Here is a 16837-nt window from a genome sequence, read left to right as displayed (position 1 = left end):
GAATCAAGCATAGCATTCTGAAGGACTTTTTCGCCAAAAGATTCCACGGTCCAAACCTCCCTTTCCATAAATTTTAGGAACGTCCTAATACACTCATGACCCACCCATTTCCACATCTCCTTTTTCAGATCACACATACATTGTAGGTGCAGATCCCATGCCTAAATTTACGCACATGTCAATTAAATGCCAATAATTGCTTGTTAAAAAGCAAATTGTTGTTGCTAATTAGATCCTTAGTCAATTAAATTGTGCAAGCAATTTTTGGCAACTTTTATAGAATTAGGGAGAGAATGCTACCATGTTTTTTCAGAAAAAAATCACTCATTCATTTGGTGTTAAGCAGAATATATAAATGCTTTTGAATATCAGACCACACACCACTAGTAGTCAGAGTCGGTGAAAAATAACTTACACTTATGACTCTTAGCATGTCTTTTGCACAGCTTGCTGGTAGAGGAGCTCTTCAGTGGTTTCTGTGAGCTGAGGAAAACCTCCATCTCTACCTCTTTCTCCACAGGGTATAGCTCAATAATTTTATTAACAGCCAGGGTCTTGAGCAGCTCTTTGCAGTAGTATGGAATGCCATAGCTTCGTTCTATCAGTAAACTAGGAGAAAAGACCATCAGAGCTTGCAACTATTATCCAAAAGTGTCAAAGGTATATTTTATATGGTTAAAAGCAGTTTAGCTATGCAAACTGACCATCTCAAAAAATCTCTCCTTCAATGTGACTAAAAGAATGCACACTGGACCAGCTCAGAGGATTCCTGTTTTAAATCTCCAATCAGCTCAAGCTGAAGAGGCTGCAGAGACAACACATACAGATTCCAGCAAGGATCTGGGGGTAATTTCATTACAGGGCACCTAAAATGTTTTCAAAAAAGCACATATTTTATGCCTATTTTATAAAGGCAAATACAAAAAAAAAAAAAAAATCCAAATTGCAGATGTACAAACAAACCAACACTTCTCAAAACACCTGTATCAAACTAAATATTATATTAAAAATATTTAAATATCAAATTTAAGTCAGTTGTTCTCACAGATGAATGCATATAAATATGTTAGAGGAACCTCACATCAAAGGCATAATGTTCATTATAGGTTCACAGTGTAAGAACAGTCTTCTGAGTTTATAATCATTTGTCTCAGGACACAACTATTCTTGCAAAAACAGTTCTTTATCAAAATCAATCTTTTATACTGTAGGTAAAATTGGTCAAATAATAGAAGTACTTGACTCATGGGAAGCCAATAGCACCAATTCAATCACGTTTTGAGTACTGGCTCTGCATCAGGGTGATAACTGACTTCAACTGTGTTATCTTCAATGCACTTTATAAAATTTAGGTGCACATGTTATAGAATAGGGCATAAGGCAGATGCACATGAAACTCCTAATTACTCCAAATTAATGCCAATTAACTCCAATTAACACCAATAATTGTTAGCACCTAATTGACTAATTCATTTATGTAAGCATCTGGGATCCATGCCCAAATTTAGACATCCAACTTTGGGCAACCTATAGAGAAACCAGGGGCATATCAGTAACACACCAAATAATATCTTCCAAAGAATGAGCTGCAGATCACCGATGATCCACTAATGGAACCATCTAAGCATGAGATGAGACTTTCCAGCTTATAATCGAAAGTGATCGCTGGCCATTTCCCCGACATAAATCGGGAGATGGCCGGCGATCTCGGAAAAGCGGCGAAATCGGTATAATCGAAAGCTGCATTTTTGACAGCATCGCCGATTTCCCGTTGCCTCGCCGACGAAAGTTCAAAGGGGTGTGTCGGCAGCGAAGCAAAGGCGGGACATGGGCAGGCTTGTGCGTGGCTACCAGATGGCCGGCTTTCGCCGATAATGGAAAACAAAAACCTGGCGATAAGCAGTATTTCGCCGGGTTTACTTGGTCCTTTTATTTTCACGACCAAGCCTCAAAAAGTTGCCCCAATTGACCAGATGACCACCGGAGGGAATGGGGGATGACCTCCCCATACTCCCCCAGTGGTAAAGGGAGGGAGTGGGGAAAGCCGATTTTGGGCGTCTTCAACTGCACTCCGTCGCAGGAACGAATAAAGTTGATGGGGGCGTGTCGGAGGCATGGCGAAGGCGGGACTGGGGCGTGGTTATCGGCCGAGGAGAGATGGGCGTCTTTAGCTGATAATCGAAAAAAAAAGGCGTTTTTACCGCGATTTTGGGTCACTTTTTTTGGACCCTTTTTTTTCATGAACAAGTCCCAAAAAAGTGCCCCAACTGACCAGATGACCACTGGAGGGAATCGGGGATCACCTGCCCTGACTCCCCCAGTGGTCACCAACCCCCTCCCACACTAAAAAAATAACATTAAAAACCTTTTTTTGCCAGCCTGTATGCCAGCCTCAAATGCTGTACCCACCTCCATGACAGCAGAATGTGTTCTATCCTCTGACAGCCTTTCCCTGGTCATGAGTGTGACACCTTTTCTGGTAGGTGCACTGCAGAGTCACATTAGCAATGCATTGTGGTGGGTGTAGGGTACTGGGCTGTACTCCCATGGTGCTTTTCCCCCTGCTAACTGGGTCAAGAGTGTGCCCTGTTTTACTTCCGTTAGTCCATGAGGTAGTGGCCATGTTTGTAAGCCAGTTTTAGATCCCTTTCATATGTTACCCACGTTAGAGAACTTAGTTATTACCTTGAATGTGGCTGAAAGAGGGCATTGTACACTATTCTGCCAGCACTGACCTACTGCTAATCTCAGTACCAGGAAGACTCTTTGCCAGTGGGGCACAACCTCTGATCTGCAGTTAACTGTGAGTAAACTTCTTTATTTGAATAAGCACGTTTACTCACAGTTAACTGCAGATCAGAGGTTGTCAAAGAGATTAGTCTTCAGGTGTCAACTGGTGTGCCAAGCTTATACAGCAGCAACAAGTCCTGTCCCGGGAGCACTTTTAGTGGATACTACAGTGCACTTAAGGCAGGTGGACCCAGACCTATCCCCCCACCCCCCTAAATGTAACACTTGTGCTGGTAATGGGAGCCCTCCAAAACCCACTGTACCCACATGTCTAGGGTGCCCAGTTGGTATCCTGGCATGTCAGGGGGACCAGTGCGCTACAAATGCTGGCTCCTCCCACGATCAAATAGCTTGGATTTCGCCAGGTTGGAGATCGCCGGTATTTTTTTCCATTATCGCTGAAAAACAAACCCGGCCATCTCAAACCCGGCGAAATCCAAGCCATTTGGCCAGCCTAAACCGTATTATTGAAAAAAAATGGCCGCCCATCTTTTTCTATAATACGGTTCCGGCCAGCTGTAGCGCCGCCACCACAATAGATCGCCGGCGACCTATTTGGCTGGCGACGTTTGATTATGCCCCTCTTTGTAACTCTGTTTACTTGTTACTATGTAAGCTGCATTAAGCCTGCTATGTGTGGGAAAGCGTGGGGTACAAATGTAATAAATAATAATAATAATGAGTCCAAATGGGGCTCTTGTGTTCAGTTAAGTGAAGCCTTTCAGTCATCTGAGTTCTACCCACATATACATGGGCAAATGACATAAATCACAAATGTAGACTCACAATCTGAGGCATATTAGACTATAATAGTATATCCATTAGACGTAGAATTCCACACCTGTCCTGCCACACCTGTCCTGCTTTCGATTATACCGATTTGGACGTCCCTGGGAGAAGGACGTCCATCTTCCAATTTGTGTCGAAAGGTGGGCGTCCTTCTCTTTCTTAGCCTTTCCTGATAGGAAAGTCATGCCATCCCCTTTATCATTTATGTCACCCTTCTCTGTACCTTTTCTATTTCCACTATATATTTTGAGATGCAGTGACCAGAATTGCACACAGTATTCAAGGTGTAGTCACACAATGGTGTGATCCAAAGCATTATATTATTCACACTTTTGTTTTCTATTCCTTTCCAAATAATTCCTAATATTTTATTTGCTTTCTTAGCCACTGTTTCACACTGAACAGAGGGTTTCAATGTATCATCAGCAATGACACCTAGATCTTTTTCCTGGTTGGTGACTCCTAATGTAGAACCTTACATCATGTATCTATACTTTGGGTTCCTTTTTCCTACATGCATCACTTTGCACTTCCACTTGCTCACATTCAATGTCATCTGCCATTTGGATGCCCAGTCTCCCAGTCTCATAAGGTCCTCTTGCAATTTTCACAATCCTCTTGTGATTTAACAACTTTCTTATGCAGGCTCTGGCTGAATATCGGTCCAGACCTGCATATGCTCCAGCAGCCAGGGCAGTGTCAATTAGCCCCAGACTTCAGTGCTACTACCCAGACATGACCCGTCACTAAATATCCTGGGCTAATCTAGCTGTCGACAGTCAGCGTTTTAAAAAAGGGCTGACTGTTGAAGGCTGAAAATCAGCCGGACTGGGTTTGAGGAGAAGAAAAGAATGCCCAAGTTGAATTTAATATCTAGAGTGAAGAATATGATATGTAAGACTAATAAGGCCATAACCTGTATAATGGACAAACTAGTGATATCGCCCTTCCTCTGTGCTTCTCTCTCCCTCCACAGCCTCCTGTCCCCCTCTTTTGGATCCTGACCTCTATTCAGCCCTACTAGGTCCTTCACACAATCTATCTACCTTTCGTCACCCTGTCCTACACATCACACATCTCGTGCAACACACCCTTACTCATATCTCTACCCACTTGTTTTTTCCCTCTCAAACTCTTAATTCCCACTTTCCTTCAACTTAATTTCCAAATCCCCATTTTCCCATCCCATGAGTACCTAAGCCCTGAGACCCCACTCTCCTCCCAATTCTCATCCAACCTTTGAGTCTATCTTTTTCTGCTCTCCTACCTAAACCATTAGTCCCCACCTAACTCTGTCCCTGTTCTACCCTCAGCCCTCTATCCCCAGTATCTCTTTTTCCTGCCCCTTTCCCAGTATTCTTTCTCCTGCATGTCTCCCTTTTTCCCAGCATCCATTCCCTCTGCCTCTTCCTCTTATTCCCACCAGCATCTGTCCCCTTCTGGTCCTCCTCCATCCCCCAGGATCCATCTCCTGCTTCTCCTAATCCTCTCTCTGCATCTGCCCCCACTTACGCTTTCATTTTCCCCTAAACCATTCTGGAGATACATTTTAGGCTTTGGAAATCCAAAGACACCACTAGCAGATGAAGTTTGAAGCCAGAACTGTAGCTACTACCATGAACAGATAGATCAGCAAGAGCCTGTCCCTCAGCTCTGCACTTTTTGGTCTTTTCTATAACATTATAAATGGTGACATGCACAATCAAAATATTGGCAGGCTAAGATGGCCTGATACTCATCTCATGAGATGAGCATCAGAAAGTGTTACTCATGAGTATTGAACATGCTTCAGGTGCTAGCATTACACAAGAAGCTGAGTGGTGGAGCACTGAGGGACAAGCTCCTGCTGTTCCTCTTGTGTGCTATGATGGTGGGGCTGCAACTGCAACTCTGGCTTTCTGTTTCTTCAGCTGGTGTGGCCAACTAAGGTATATATTAGGAATGTGGTGTTGTGGTATGGTCTGGTTAGGGGCCTCAGCCAAAAGTGGATAAGCTCAAGCCCTCAAGGCTCCTTCATGGCTACACTAGTGCTTTGTTGCCACTCAAGTTTCAAAGTACATGAGTACTTTCTCCTTGGAAATTGGTGCTAAGTGCATATGTAAAAAGCACTCACACATTTTGTCTCAATGAAGACCCTTTGAAACTTGCCCTCTAATTGCAAAGAGGTGATGGGAAATCCAAAGATCAACTGAATGGATATCGATCAAATTGTATAGGATCCATCTGTACTATCAAATTCTGTTTCCACAAATGTGCTGTATATGTTTAGCATACATGCATGTTTTTGTACACACATCTATGAGTGATAACTGTGTGAATTTATCAATATGAGAAACTTACATTTCGAGCTCAATTGGGATGCTAATGACCCCCAGGATCTGGCAGGCCAGCTCTGATATAACCGAAGGCTTCAGCTCATTCAAGTAAACATAGAAGGTCTTCTCATTTTTCATTAGCTTCATAGCTGATGTGCACATGGGTTGTGCAGGAGGAAAAGGGCTCAATGCCATGACAAGAAACACTGGAAGGATGTCAAATATCTCTGACAAAAAATTCCATGAGTCCATATCAATATAATGTGCCTGATCAATAATACACAGGAGTGCCTCCTTCTCCATAGCCTGAAAAAACAGTCAATGGAATAGTAATAATAAATATATGACTGTGTTAATCCCTCATCATTTCTTCCTTAGCCTCAAGCATATCTGTCTCCTTCCACCAACTCCTTTTCTAGTCCCCAGCAGGTCTCCATGTTCTCCCTCACTCATTGCTTAGTTTTAAGCATGGCTACTATAGGAACCCCTTGGTTCTACTAAAGAATAACTTGCTTAGTAAGGGATAAATATATTTGCAAGTATAGAGAACATTCTAGTTTTCTCATTCCCCTTGTGGGGTTTATTGACCATGTTCTGTCTTAAAATTTTCTCCTGCTGCAGAAGCAGGAGTCTCCAGTTTGGAATCTTCATTATGTGAAAGGAGGAGGATCAGGTGAGTAGAGAAATGTTTGGTCAATATTCAACTGGCACGATCACCATGTTAATTTAAGTGTCAACTCATCTCACTCATCTCCTTGACAATCCCCCTTGACCCCTCTCTTATTGTTTCCCCATTCTCAATTTCTCTCCTCCCTCCAATCCCCCATATGTTGCCCTGCATCCCTTCCTCCCTCCCTGCCCCTGTGGTTCAATATCTCTTCCTCTCGCTTCCCTCCCTCCCTGTCCCTGTGGTCCAATATCTCTTCCTCACTCTTTCTTTTCTCTTCCCTGTCAACCCTTGGATCCATCATTTCTGCTCTCCTTCCCCCTCAGGCCCATCATTTCCCCCCACCCTTCCGGTCCATGGCTTCTTTCTCCCTCCAATCCATGTCTTCTCCCCCCCCCCCCCAGTCCATGGCTTTTCTCTCCTTCTTCCCTAATTTCCTTCCACTCCCCAGGTCCAGGATTTTTATCTTTCTTCCCTACTCTTCCTACAGGTCCAGCAATTTTCTTATTCTTCCTTCCTTTCCCTCCACCTCCTCACAATTCCAGGATTTTTTTCTTTCCTCCATTTCCCCCCCCCCCCCAGGTTAACCTCTCTCCCTCTCTTTTTCTCCATCCCCTCCCTCCCTGGTCAATCTCTCTTTCTCTTCAGCCCCCCCACCCCACCACTGTGAACTGAATCCCCCTGTTTGCAGCCTGCTTGGAGTCTCTCTTCTGCCACCGCCCACCCCCTTCTGACACAACTTCCTGTTTACACGGGGGTGGACCAGGGCAGAAGAAATGCTCTAAGCAGGCTGCAAGCAGCAGCTGTGAATTACTGCTGCTGCCAGGGAACTTCCTTCAAGACATGTTTAAGGTAGACGGGGATGGGTGGTGAAGAAGGAGAGTCGTACAATCAGGGAGAAGTATGGCACCGGGCCCCATGCTGTTCTGGATCCTCAGTTGCTGGAACAGTCTGCTTCTGCCCGCAGCACCTGGGGAGCATCAGCGGCACACCAGTTAAAAACTTCTGATCTAGTGGCTCAAAAGGAGCTTTTTATCAGCTGGATTAAAATGGTGTTGATATCCCATGACACTGCAGGAGGCTTGATGAGAGGCTTCAATAGAATTAAGTTCCACATAAAGTGAACAAATAAAGGCTGAGCAGAGGTGGATTTTCCTTTTAGCTGGTGATAAGCACCAATTCCACTACAGTGAACACTAACAGAGTTGACCTTGAGATTGGACTCTGACAAGTGTAGAAGGTATTCAAGTAGTTTTTGTGTAGAAAAAGAAAAAGGATCTAGGGCCTTGCCCTTACACCAGATGGCAAACCTTTTCCATTTAAAACTGTAGGACTTTCTAGTGTTAGAATTCACTATATTCAAAATGTTTTTAAAATATAGTGTGCCATGGGGTTACAGGAACTGTGGAGACCATGTTGCCCAACATTCTCAATATCTGATGTGATGATACTTGCTGACTTTGGTGCATAGAATATATAAACTGCTTTGGTTGTAGCACAGAAAAGCAGTATATCGAGTCTATGAAACTACTGATCTGAGAGTCAATATTTACTGTTGCAGGAGAAATGCATATGCTGGAGTCATGTCTATAAATTTGGGGTAGTTTTTGATCCACCTTAGTAGTTTCAGCATCAAAATGGTCAAGTGCATTGATTCTTTTGTGTCTTCCTCTGAAGTTTTCTTGACCAATCATCCAGGTAGGGAAGCACTTGCACCCCAAGTCTGTGTAGAGATGCAACAAATGCTAGGCACTTGGTGAAAACTCTTGACAAAAGGCAAAACAGCAGTACACGGTACTGGAAGTGTTTCTCTACTACAAATCTCAGATATTTCCTGTGATATGGATGTATCTGTATATGGGTATAAGCATCCTTTAAGCCCAGAGACCATAACCAATCTCCTTTTTGCATTGTGGATATGAGGGTTTTGTTTGGCCACATACTTGTTCAGGGTCTGAGGTCTAGGATGGGATGAAATTCCACCCCCCCCCCCCATCTTCTTTGTAATCAGAAAGTACTTGAAATAAAAATCCCTTCCCTTTCCCTTGGTAGAATGGGTTTGACTGGATTAGCCTATAAGAAGAAAGAGTTCCTTGGTTAGTAATTCATGATGCTGATAGCTTAGCTTTGATATTCTCAGTGGGCAATTTGGAAGTATGCATTCTAACTGCAGATGGTAACCTACACAGGCAATTTTTAGAACCCACAGGTCACTGTCTGAGGCTATAAGAGGCCACCATGCTTGGAAAAAAAAATTAACCTTCCTTCTACTGAAGGTCATCTAAAATAGTCTCTAAGATTGAGGTAATGCTCTGCTGGAGCCAGTCAAAAGCTCATCCCTGATTTTGACTAGGGAGCTCGTTGGGACTTCTGGTCTTTCTGTTGTCTTGGATGAGAGCAAGATCCATGAACTATTTGGGAAAAGAAGGAGGGGGGAGGATACCTACGCATTTGAGAGTAGTAAGATCTCCATTGCTTTCTGCTAAACTACCTCCTGGAAGAGAAGGCTGAGCCAGGAATGGTCCTGGAGAGAGTCTTAAGTGTGTCTAAGTGCTGCTTGATGTGAATAGCAGCCTCTTGCACCTTTTCTCTAAAGAGATTCTCTCCACAGCACATTACACCCACCAACTTCTCCTGCACTTTTGGCTTGAGGTCTGAGGCCAGCAGCCATGTGAGTCTATGGACACCATTCCCCATTGTGGAGGCTCTGGCTGCCATATTCAAAATATCATGTTGCATGGTCTATATATTTTCCACACTCCTGTTCCTTGGCCATTAGCTGATATATTTATCGGCATTCTCCTAGGGGAGAGTGTTAGCAAATTCCGCCACACTGTGCACAATGTTCCAGAAGTGCATGCCCATGAAGAGTTGATCAGAACATATGTGGGCTGTAAGCATAACATTTTGAACCTTGTCTATCTCCTTGGTGTCACCAGGAGTGAGTCTTTGTATTCTTGTCTCTTTTGAGCGTGGACTCAACCACCATGAAGTGGTGAGGAAATTGTAAGTTCTCAAATCCCAGAATCTTGTGAGCTCTACATAGAGTTGACTTTCTTGCTAACTTTCTATACAGAGAGGGGCATCTCCCATATTTTAATCTCTACTTGCTTCAAGATTCTGTCAACAGGCACTGTCATAGCTTCCTTGGGGAGTGGATGGGCATCGAACTGAATGATGTCTAAGGTTTCTGCCCTGGAATCATTCTCAGTCTCTAAAGAAAATGGGATGAACTTAACCATCTCCCTGGAAAAAAAAATCAATGAATGAGAACTCTTCTGGGGGAGATTTACATCTCTTGTGTTGTGGAGAGGGATCTGACAGGAGACCATTGGACCCCCTCCAAGAAGCCTTCTAGCTGCTCCTCAGCTATCCAGAAGTGCTCAGACTATGACTCAAAAAAGTATTCTGTAGGAGATGTTTGAGTCTCTGCTTGCTTCAAGCAACTGATTGCTTGGTCAGGCTGGGGCCTGTGGCATTGAGGCAACAGGGATGTTTTATATATCACAGAAGGCTCCTTCCTGATGAGTTAGAGAATGACACCAGTGCAGTCTCCACTGAACTTATGCCGTTTGAGGACTCGGTGTTGATATATCTGCTGCAGACAGTGAATGGCATTCAAGAATCAGTTGCACCACCTCAAGCTTCGGCATCAATGCTGTCAAAGCCATAGCTTTGCACTAGGCAAAGAAGAGATCCATTCAATCTCTGAACTTCCTCATGAGCTGCTCTTCGAATCTAGTATCAACAAAGACTGAAGCAACACAGTCAGAATAGCCACATCCTCCTGAGACACTTGGGGCATTTTAGAAGCTGCATCTTGGCTCCTTGGAGGCTTTTGTACCCCCTCTGATGTCAGGGATGATGAGCAATCCTCACATCAGGGGTGTTTTGAGGACATCAGTCATCTAGGTGCCTTGATGCTCTCAGCATTATTGTTCCTTTCAAGAGGGTAATCAGAGGATGACTGATCCCGATGCTTGACATTGACACTTGATGTTGAGGGCAAATCAGTGCATTTATGTCTCCTAATTCTAAAAAGTTGTGTCCCAAGATTTGCAACTAGCACATAAATTTGCATGTGCAAGTTATAGAATAAGGTCAGTTGCATGCCTAACTTAATAATGAGCTGATAATTGATGTTAAATGACAGTAATAGGCTATAATTGGCCTTAATTGGCACCAAATTAGTAGTTGTACACATAACTGCCCTTAGACGGTATTCTATAAGATGTACACTCAAATTCCAGAGCATGCAACTTGAAGGGAGGTTTGGACCTGGGAGAGGCATGGGTGGGTTGGGGACGTGTCATGAAGTTATGCGTGTGGGTTATAGAATACTAGCATTTACACACCTAACTGCCTACAGTTAGGCATGAGCATATATGGCAGCCATTGAGCTAGCATAAGTGCTTGCGCCTAAAGTTAAAAACAAAACCCAAAGGTAAGGGTAAAAAAAACCCTTATGTAAAATCCAAACAGGAAGCCAAAGAGTAGGGGTGGACCAAGAAATCTTCACAGCCAAATATAATGCAAAAAAGGTTTATTCAGCACCAAATATGTGGTAGACCCGACACGGGGCCCTGTTATGACGGAACTAGCCCATCTGCTTCAAGTATCATACACTCAAAATTGAAAACACAAAATGTGAGTGCTGAACAGTAACACTGGTATATGTGAGGACTGGTTGAATAGCAATATGAACGAACAAAGACACTGTTAAGCCCTTTTTGGAAGTTTTTGGCGGGCTTAACGTCATCTTTGTTAGTTCATATTGCTATTCGGTCGGTCCTTGCACATACCAATATTACTGTTTAGCACTCACATTTTGTATTTCCAATTTTGAGCGTATGATCCCTGAAGCAGACAGGCTAGTTCCAACAAAGCGCGGCCCCATGTTGGGTCTACTACATGTTTGGTGCTGAATAAACTTTTTTTTTTGTATTATATTCGGCTGTGAAGATTTCTTGGTCCATCCCTACTCTTTGGCTTCCTGCACCTAAAGTTAGGCATGTAAATGTGGATTTAAGCTATCATTCTATAATGGCAGCTGCATGCACAACTGCCATTCTAGAAGTCACTCTTAGTACCCATGATCCTAATGTCTAACATGGGCGATCTATAGAGAATTATCCCCATGATGCTGAATGTGTCCCCAGTGTCCAATGCAGCTCCTGAAGCCAAGAGACTGGTGCTTCTGATACCAATCTTTGTGCTGGTTTTCTCAACCTCAGATTCCTCTTTTTGACATCTGTGAACACAGGAGACAAGAAGAGATCATGTCCCAGGCATTGCAGGCACCAGTTACGGATATCCATAATGGATATGGCCCTGTTACACCTGGCACACATTTTAAAACCACTGGTAACTTTGTTCTGGGACATGTTAGGAAAAATAGCAGCAGTGAAATCAAATTACTTCATTTTGAAAAATATGACCTGAATGGGCCATGTAAAATAAAAGGAAACAGAATTGCCAAAAAAAAAAACCTTTCTAGGGAAAATAAAAGGGTTCACAAATGACAGAACTTACACATTCGATGGAAAGTAAAACTGCAATTTTAACGATAACCAAATTTTGACATGAACTACGGGGAGCATGGAAAAATGCAACCATTTTGCTCTGCAGAAAAATGGTATCTGGCTAGGTCCCACACGACAGTAGCAAGTGGGAGGATGCACACATATATGGTGCAATGTTCTAAAAGGTTGTTGTAAAGAAGCTGGAGAGCAGATGATGTCTCCCGCATGTAAGATTACACTACCCTTCTTGTCCTCTGAGAAAACAGGGTTTATCCATGCAAAACATTTTTACCAAATTACCCCAATAACAGCTGAATACATTTAGCTGCTGGCAACGCTATATTCATAGTCATCACCTATCCAGATAGTGGTGCTGAATATGTTTTCTTTTTCTACACACTGCAGCCAGCATTAAAAAAAAAACATACTGGTCATTAGCTTTAAATTTTTGCTCCAATTTCATTGGAGCGTACTTGTTCAATGTGTTAATCTGGCAAGTGAAAGGAAGTGTTTCAAGTAAACAAGAATCCCAATTTTATTATTTATTTTTGCATAGGATAGATGAACTAGGTGTTACACTTTGTTTCCTTTTCCATATCTCATAATTGCCTTTCTTTTCTACCAGGATGTCTTACTGTGTCTCAAGTTTGGCTCTATAGCTTCTTATGCTGCTCTTAACCTCAGGTAGGCTCTTGGCAACCCCTTCTATGTTCCTCCTTTGAACACTATTCTCACCTGCTGTAGCAGTTTGATCAGAAATTTCTCCCCTTCTTTACTTCTGGTCTCTGGGTCCATGAGAGAAACTGTCCGTGACAGAGGGAACTGATAGGAAAAGATGAGAACAGTTAGCAAGAGAACCAGTTCATTGGCATTAATGAGTTGAATTATTTTAGTGAGCAGACAAGTAAGCCAATTTATTCCATGCTGGACAATGATCCTCAAGATCGGTTAACCAAAGAAAACATGGAGCCTTTTGTAAGATATGAATAAGGAAGTGCAGGAGTACATGTGTATTTGCCAGTGCATACAGGAACAGCCATTTTACAGAAACATACAAGTAAAACAAGAGTTGCTTCACTCGGGATGTTTTACATGTATTTGTCAGAAAACATGTTAAGTGCTGGATTTTGTAAAACTACACATACAAGAGGAGACAATTAAGAAGCCAAAGTACTGCCCTTTGAATTTTTGATTTTTGAGGTATTTTTTAATGCTAAAGGAAGAAGCACAATTGACCCCCTCAATCACTCCTCCAAATGCCAGGTTCAAAGGAGAAGTTAGTTCATGTGCGATTCAAAGTAGGTGTAACCACCAACAGAGACATTTTCTGAAATGCACATATATTCCCCTTGTAAAATGGGAAATCACATATATTTTAAAAGTCTACCCACACTGTGCGCCCTTGAAATCTGTGTACGTAATGGCTCGTCTATCATATAAACTAGATTTTCACACATGTAAATGCTACCCAACCTTTCTAAAATGGCCTCTTTGCTATACTAAGAATAATATGCAGATCTTGACCTCCATTACCTGGCCATGTGAAAGATAATGCAGTCATAATCAGTCATAATACAGGCTGTGACAGCTATTCCAGATCCGAGATCAGAGCCCCATCAATCATTGGCCTCAGTGGCCTGATTTGATCTTATATTTTAAAGCAAAAATTGCACCCTGTACCAAATACAAACTTCAAAAACATTGAAATAATAAAACAGAATAGCGACTACTTAACTGAAGTGTGATTGAGCAAGAAAAATGTGGAAAACCACCAAAAGGGGAGGAAAAATTGTAAAAGTTCCTGTCAAGCACTTTAAACACTAAGGGGCCCTTTTACTAAGCTGCAGTAAATAGTGGCCCGTGCTAGTTTTGGCGTGTCAAATTGGCTAGTGCTGTGTCACTTTGTACCGTGGTGGGAAAAAGGCCTTTTTAAAAATGGGGCAGTAAGAGGATCACGTGATGTACTGAAGGGACAAGATATGTGAGCTCTTTCTCTGGGGATCCTATGCTACGTTTGGCACTAATTCTCTGAAGTTTTTCCCTGCATTGGTATTAATTTACTTCCTATTTATCAACACAATCTATGGACACACTCTTGACCGTGCCTGGAGGTGAGATGCTAATAAAAGCCTCCAAAAAGATTTTAAAAAGAGGCGCATAACAGATGGCAAGATGGCAGATTCAGATGCAGTCACCGCAGCAACATTTTCTCCCCAACAGCTCTTGCAGCTAACAGAGGCAGTATCTAAGGCACTAAAACAAACCCCGCTTTATTTCCCTCTCAGGGCAACTTGAAAAAACCTTACCTCTTTATTAGCTGATACCAATCTACACTGGAGAGTTAGAAGAGCGAGTGTCGGTGCTTGAGGATGAGGCGGAGGGATCTTCACCAAAGTTTTGAGCGATGGAGCGGGCCTTGAGAGCGCATGTGGAGAAAATGGACTATTTAGAAAAAAATTCCCGCTGAGTGAATCTTAGAATAATTTGATTTCCTGAGGCGATGGCAGAGCGATCTCTTCCATCAATTCTTAAGCGGTGGCTTAGCTCAGAATTTCCACTTTCGGATAGCGCAGGGCCTCTGTATCTGGAGCACGCTTATAGAATTGGCCGTATACAGGATGGAAAAACCTGGCCCTGAGTGGTATTAATTAAACTCCACAACTATCTTCATAAGATTGAAATATTAAGAGGTTATCGCCAAAAATGGGAAAGTCTACAGTATGAGGGACAGAAAATTAGAATTTTTCAAGATTTTTGAGTGGCACTCCAAGAGAAATGGAGAAAATTTACACCTCTGTGTACAACTCTTCATAATAAAAATATAAGATTTATGTTTCTCTATCCTGTTGTTCTTAAAATCTGTATTCAAGGGCAGTGGAATGTGTATGAATCATGGGAAGAGGCTAAAGAAAAGGTCCATCAATTAATCACCGTGAAGGAGCCCACTAACCAGTCTTTAGTTGTGAATAAAAGTTGGATGTCAGCTCTTGATTGTCAGGATATTCTTAAAAGATTATTAATATTATGATAGGAGTACAGCGGTAAAGTGAGTGTGGATGAAACTAAAACTACATGCATCAGAAAAATGTTATGCTATGTACCTAAATGACATCATTTTCTCTGTTTTTTTTCTCTGTTATAAATGCACTGCAATCTTGTTCATTCACTGTTATTATCAGGCTTATTTTCGAAAGTGATCGCCGGGCATCTTCCGACCTAAATCGGGAGATGGCCGGCGATCTCTCAAAAGTAGCGAAATCGGTATAATCGAAAGCTGCTTTTTTGACACCATCGCCGCTTTCCCGTCGCCGAGCCGGATAAAGTTCAAGGGGGTGTGTCGGCTGCGTAGCGAATGTGAGACATGGGCGGGCATGGGCGTGGCTACCAGATAGCCGGCTTTCGCGGATAATGGAAAAAAAGCAGCATTAATCAGTATTTTGCCGAGTTTACTTGCTCCTTTTATTTTCATGACCAAGCCTCAAAAAGGTGCCCCAACTCACCAGATGACCACCGGAGGGAATGGGGGAGTGGTCACCAACCCCTTCCCACACTAAAAAAATAAAAATAAAAACCTTTTTTGCCAGCCTGTATGCCAGCCTCAAATGTCATACCCAGCTCCCTGACAGCAGTATGCAGGTCCCTGGAACAGTTTTTGTTGGTTGCAGTAGACTTCAGGCAGGCGGACCCAGGCCCATCCCCCCCTACCTGTTACACTTGTGGTGGTAAATGTTAAGCCCTCCAAACCCCCCCAAAGCCCACTGTACCCACTTGTACGTGCCCCCCTTCACCCATAAGGACTATGGTAGTGGTGTAGAGTTGTGTGGAGTGGGTTTTGGGGGGGATTTGGGGAGCTCAGCACCCAAGGTAAGGGAGCTATGCACCTGGGAGGTATTTTTATATTTGTTTTAAATTTTTAGAAGTGCCCCCTAGGGTGCCTGGTTGGTGTCCTGCCATGTCAGGAGGACCAGTGCACTACAAATGCTGGCTCCTCCCATGACCAAATGCCTTGGATTTCGCTAGGTTTGAGATGGCCGGCATTTTTTTCCGTTATCGCTGAAAAACAAAACCGGCGATCTCAAACCCGGCAAACTCTGGCATTTGGCCGGGCCAAACCGTATTATTGAAAGAAAAGATGGCCGGCCATCTTTTTCGATAATATGGTTTGGCCAGCTGTTTGCGGTGGCGCCAAAATAGATCGCCGGCAATCTATTTCCCTGGCGCCGTTCAATTATGCCCCTCTATATGTTCTAGATAAGGAGGATATAGGATTTTAAAGGGTACCTTAATTATGTGGTGTGGGGTCCCCTTGCATCAAAGTGATACTCCTTCCACCTACATTACAGAGGTGGAGTCTTTTGGGGTTACATGGGTTAGGATGTTTGGGAGGGTAGGATGTTTGGGAGGGGGGTCAGTTGTGGGGGGCATGATGGGAAGGGGAGACACAAGAAAAGGGGAGATATAGGTTTGAAGGGGTGTTAATGCAGAATCACTGGGAGGGTAGGTTCTTTGATGAGGCTGATGGGTACATTGCATGTTGCAGTCTTCACAGGTTACACTATTTTAGAGGTCCTAATAGAATGGTTATGCAATATGAACTGCTGTTTATAGAGCCTTTAATACGCAGGATACACCAATGACGAGAGTATAGATAGCAGGGCAGGAATTAAAAGTAGAAGCTTTTACAGATGATATCTTTATATTACTTACTGACCCACCCTCTTCCTTGACTGCACTTTTGGGGTTGTTCCAAGATT

General features: G+C 43.0%; 1 protein-coding gene across 1 annotated transcript in view; it reads right to left on the bottom strand.

The window, feature by feature from the left end:
- Nucleotides 1–16837, bottom strand: part of LOC115469679 (adenylate cyclase type 10-like) — a 254501-nt gene that overhangs the window by 44528 nt on the left and 193136 nt on the right. Inside the window, exons 16-21 of the mRNA XM_030202467.1 lie at nt 12819–12905; nt 12512–12573; nt 11672–11812; nt 9669–9807; nt 5920–6200; nt 416–609 (exon numbers count right to left, since the gene is read on the bottom strand). Coding sequence (XP_030058327.1) covers nt 416–609; nt 5920–6200; nt 9669–9807; nt 11672–11812; nt 12512–12573; nt 12819–12905 — 904 coding nt within the window. The remainder of the gene's footprint in view (nt 1–415; nt 610–5919; nt 6201–9668; nt 9808–11671; nt 11813–12511; nt 12574–12818; nt 12906–16837) is intronic.

Source organism: Microcaecilia unicolor, chromosome 4, assembly GCF_901765095.1.
Source record: "Microcaecilia unicolor chromosome 4, aMicUni1.1, whole genome shotgun sequence".
NCBI lineage: Eukaryota > Metazoa > Chordata > Amphibia > Gymnophiona > Siphonopidae > Microcaecilia > Microcaecilia unicolor.
Note: the sequence above shows the minus strand (reverse complement) of the source record. Positions and strands in the feature narration are given on the sequence as shown.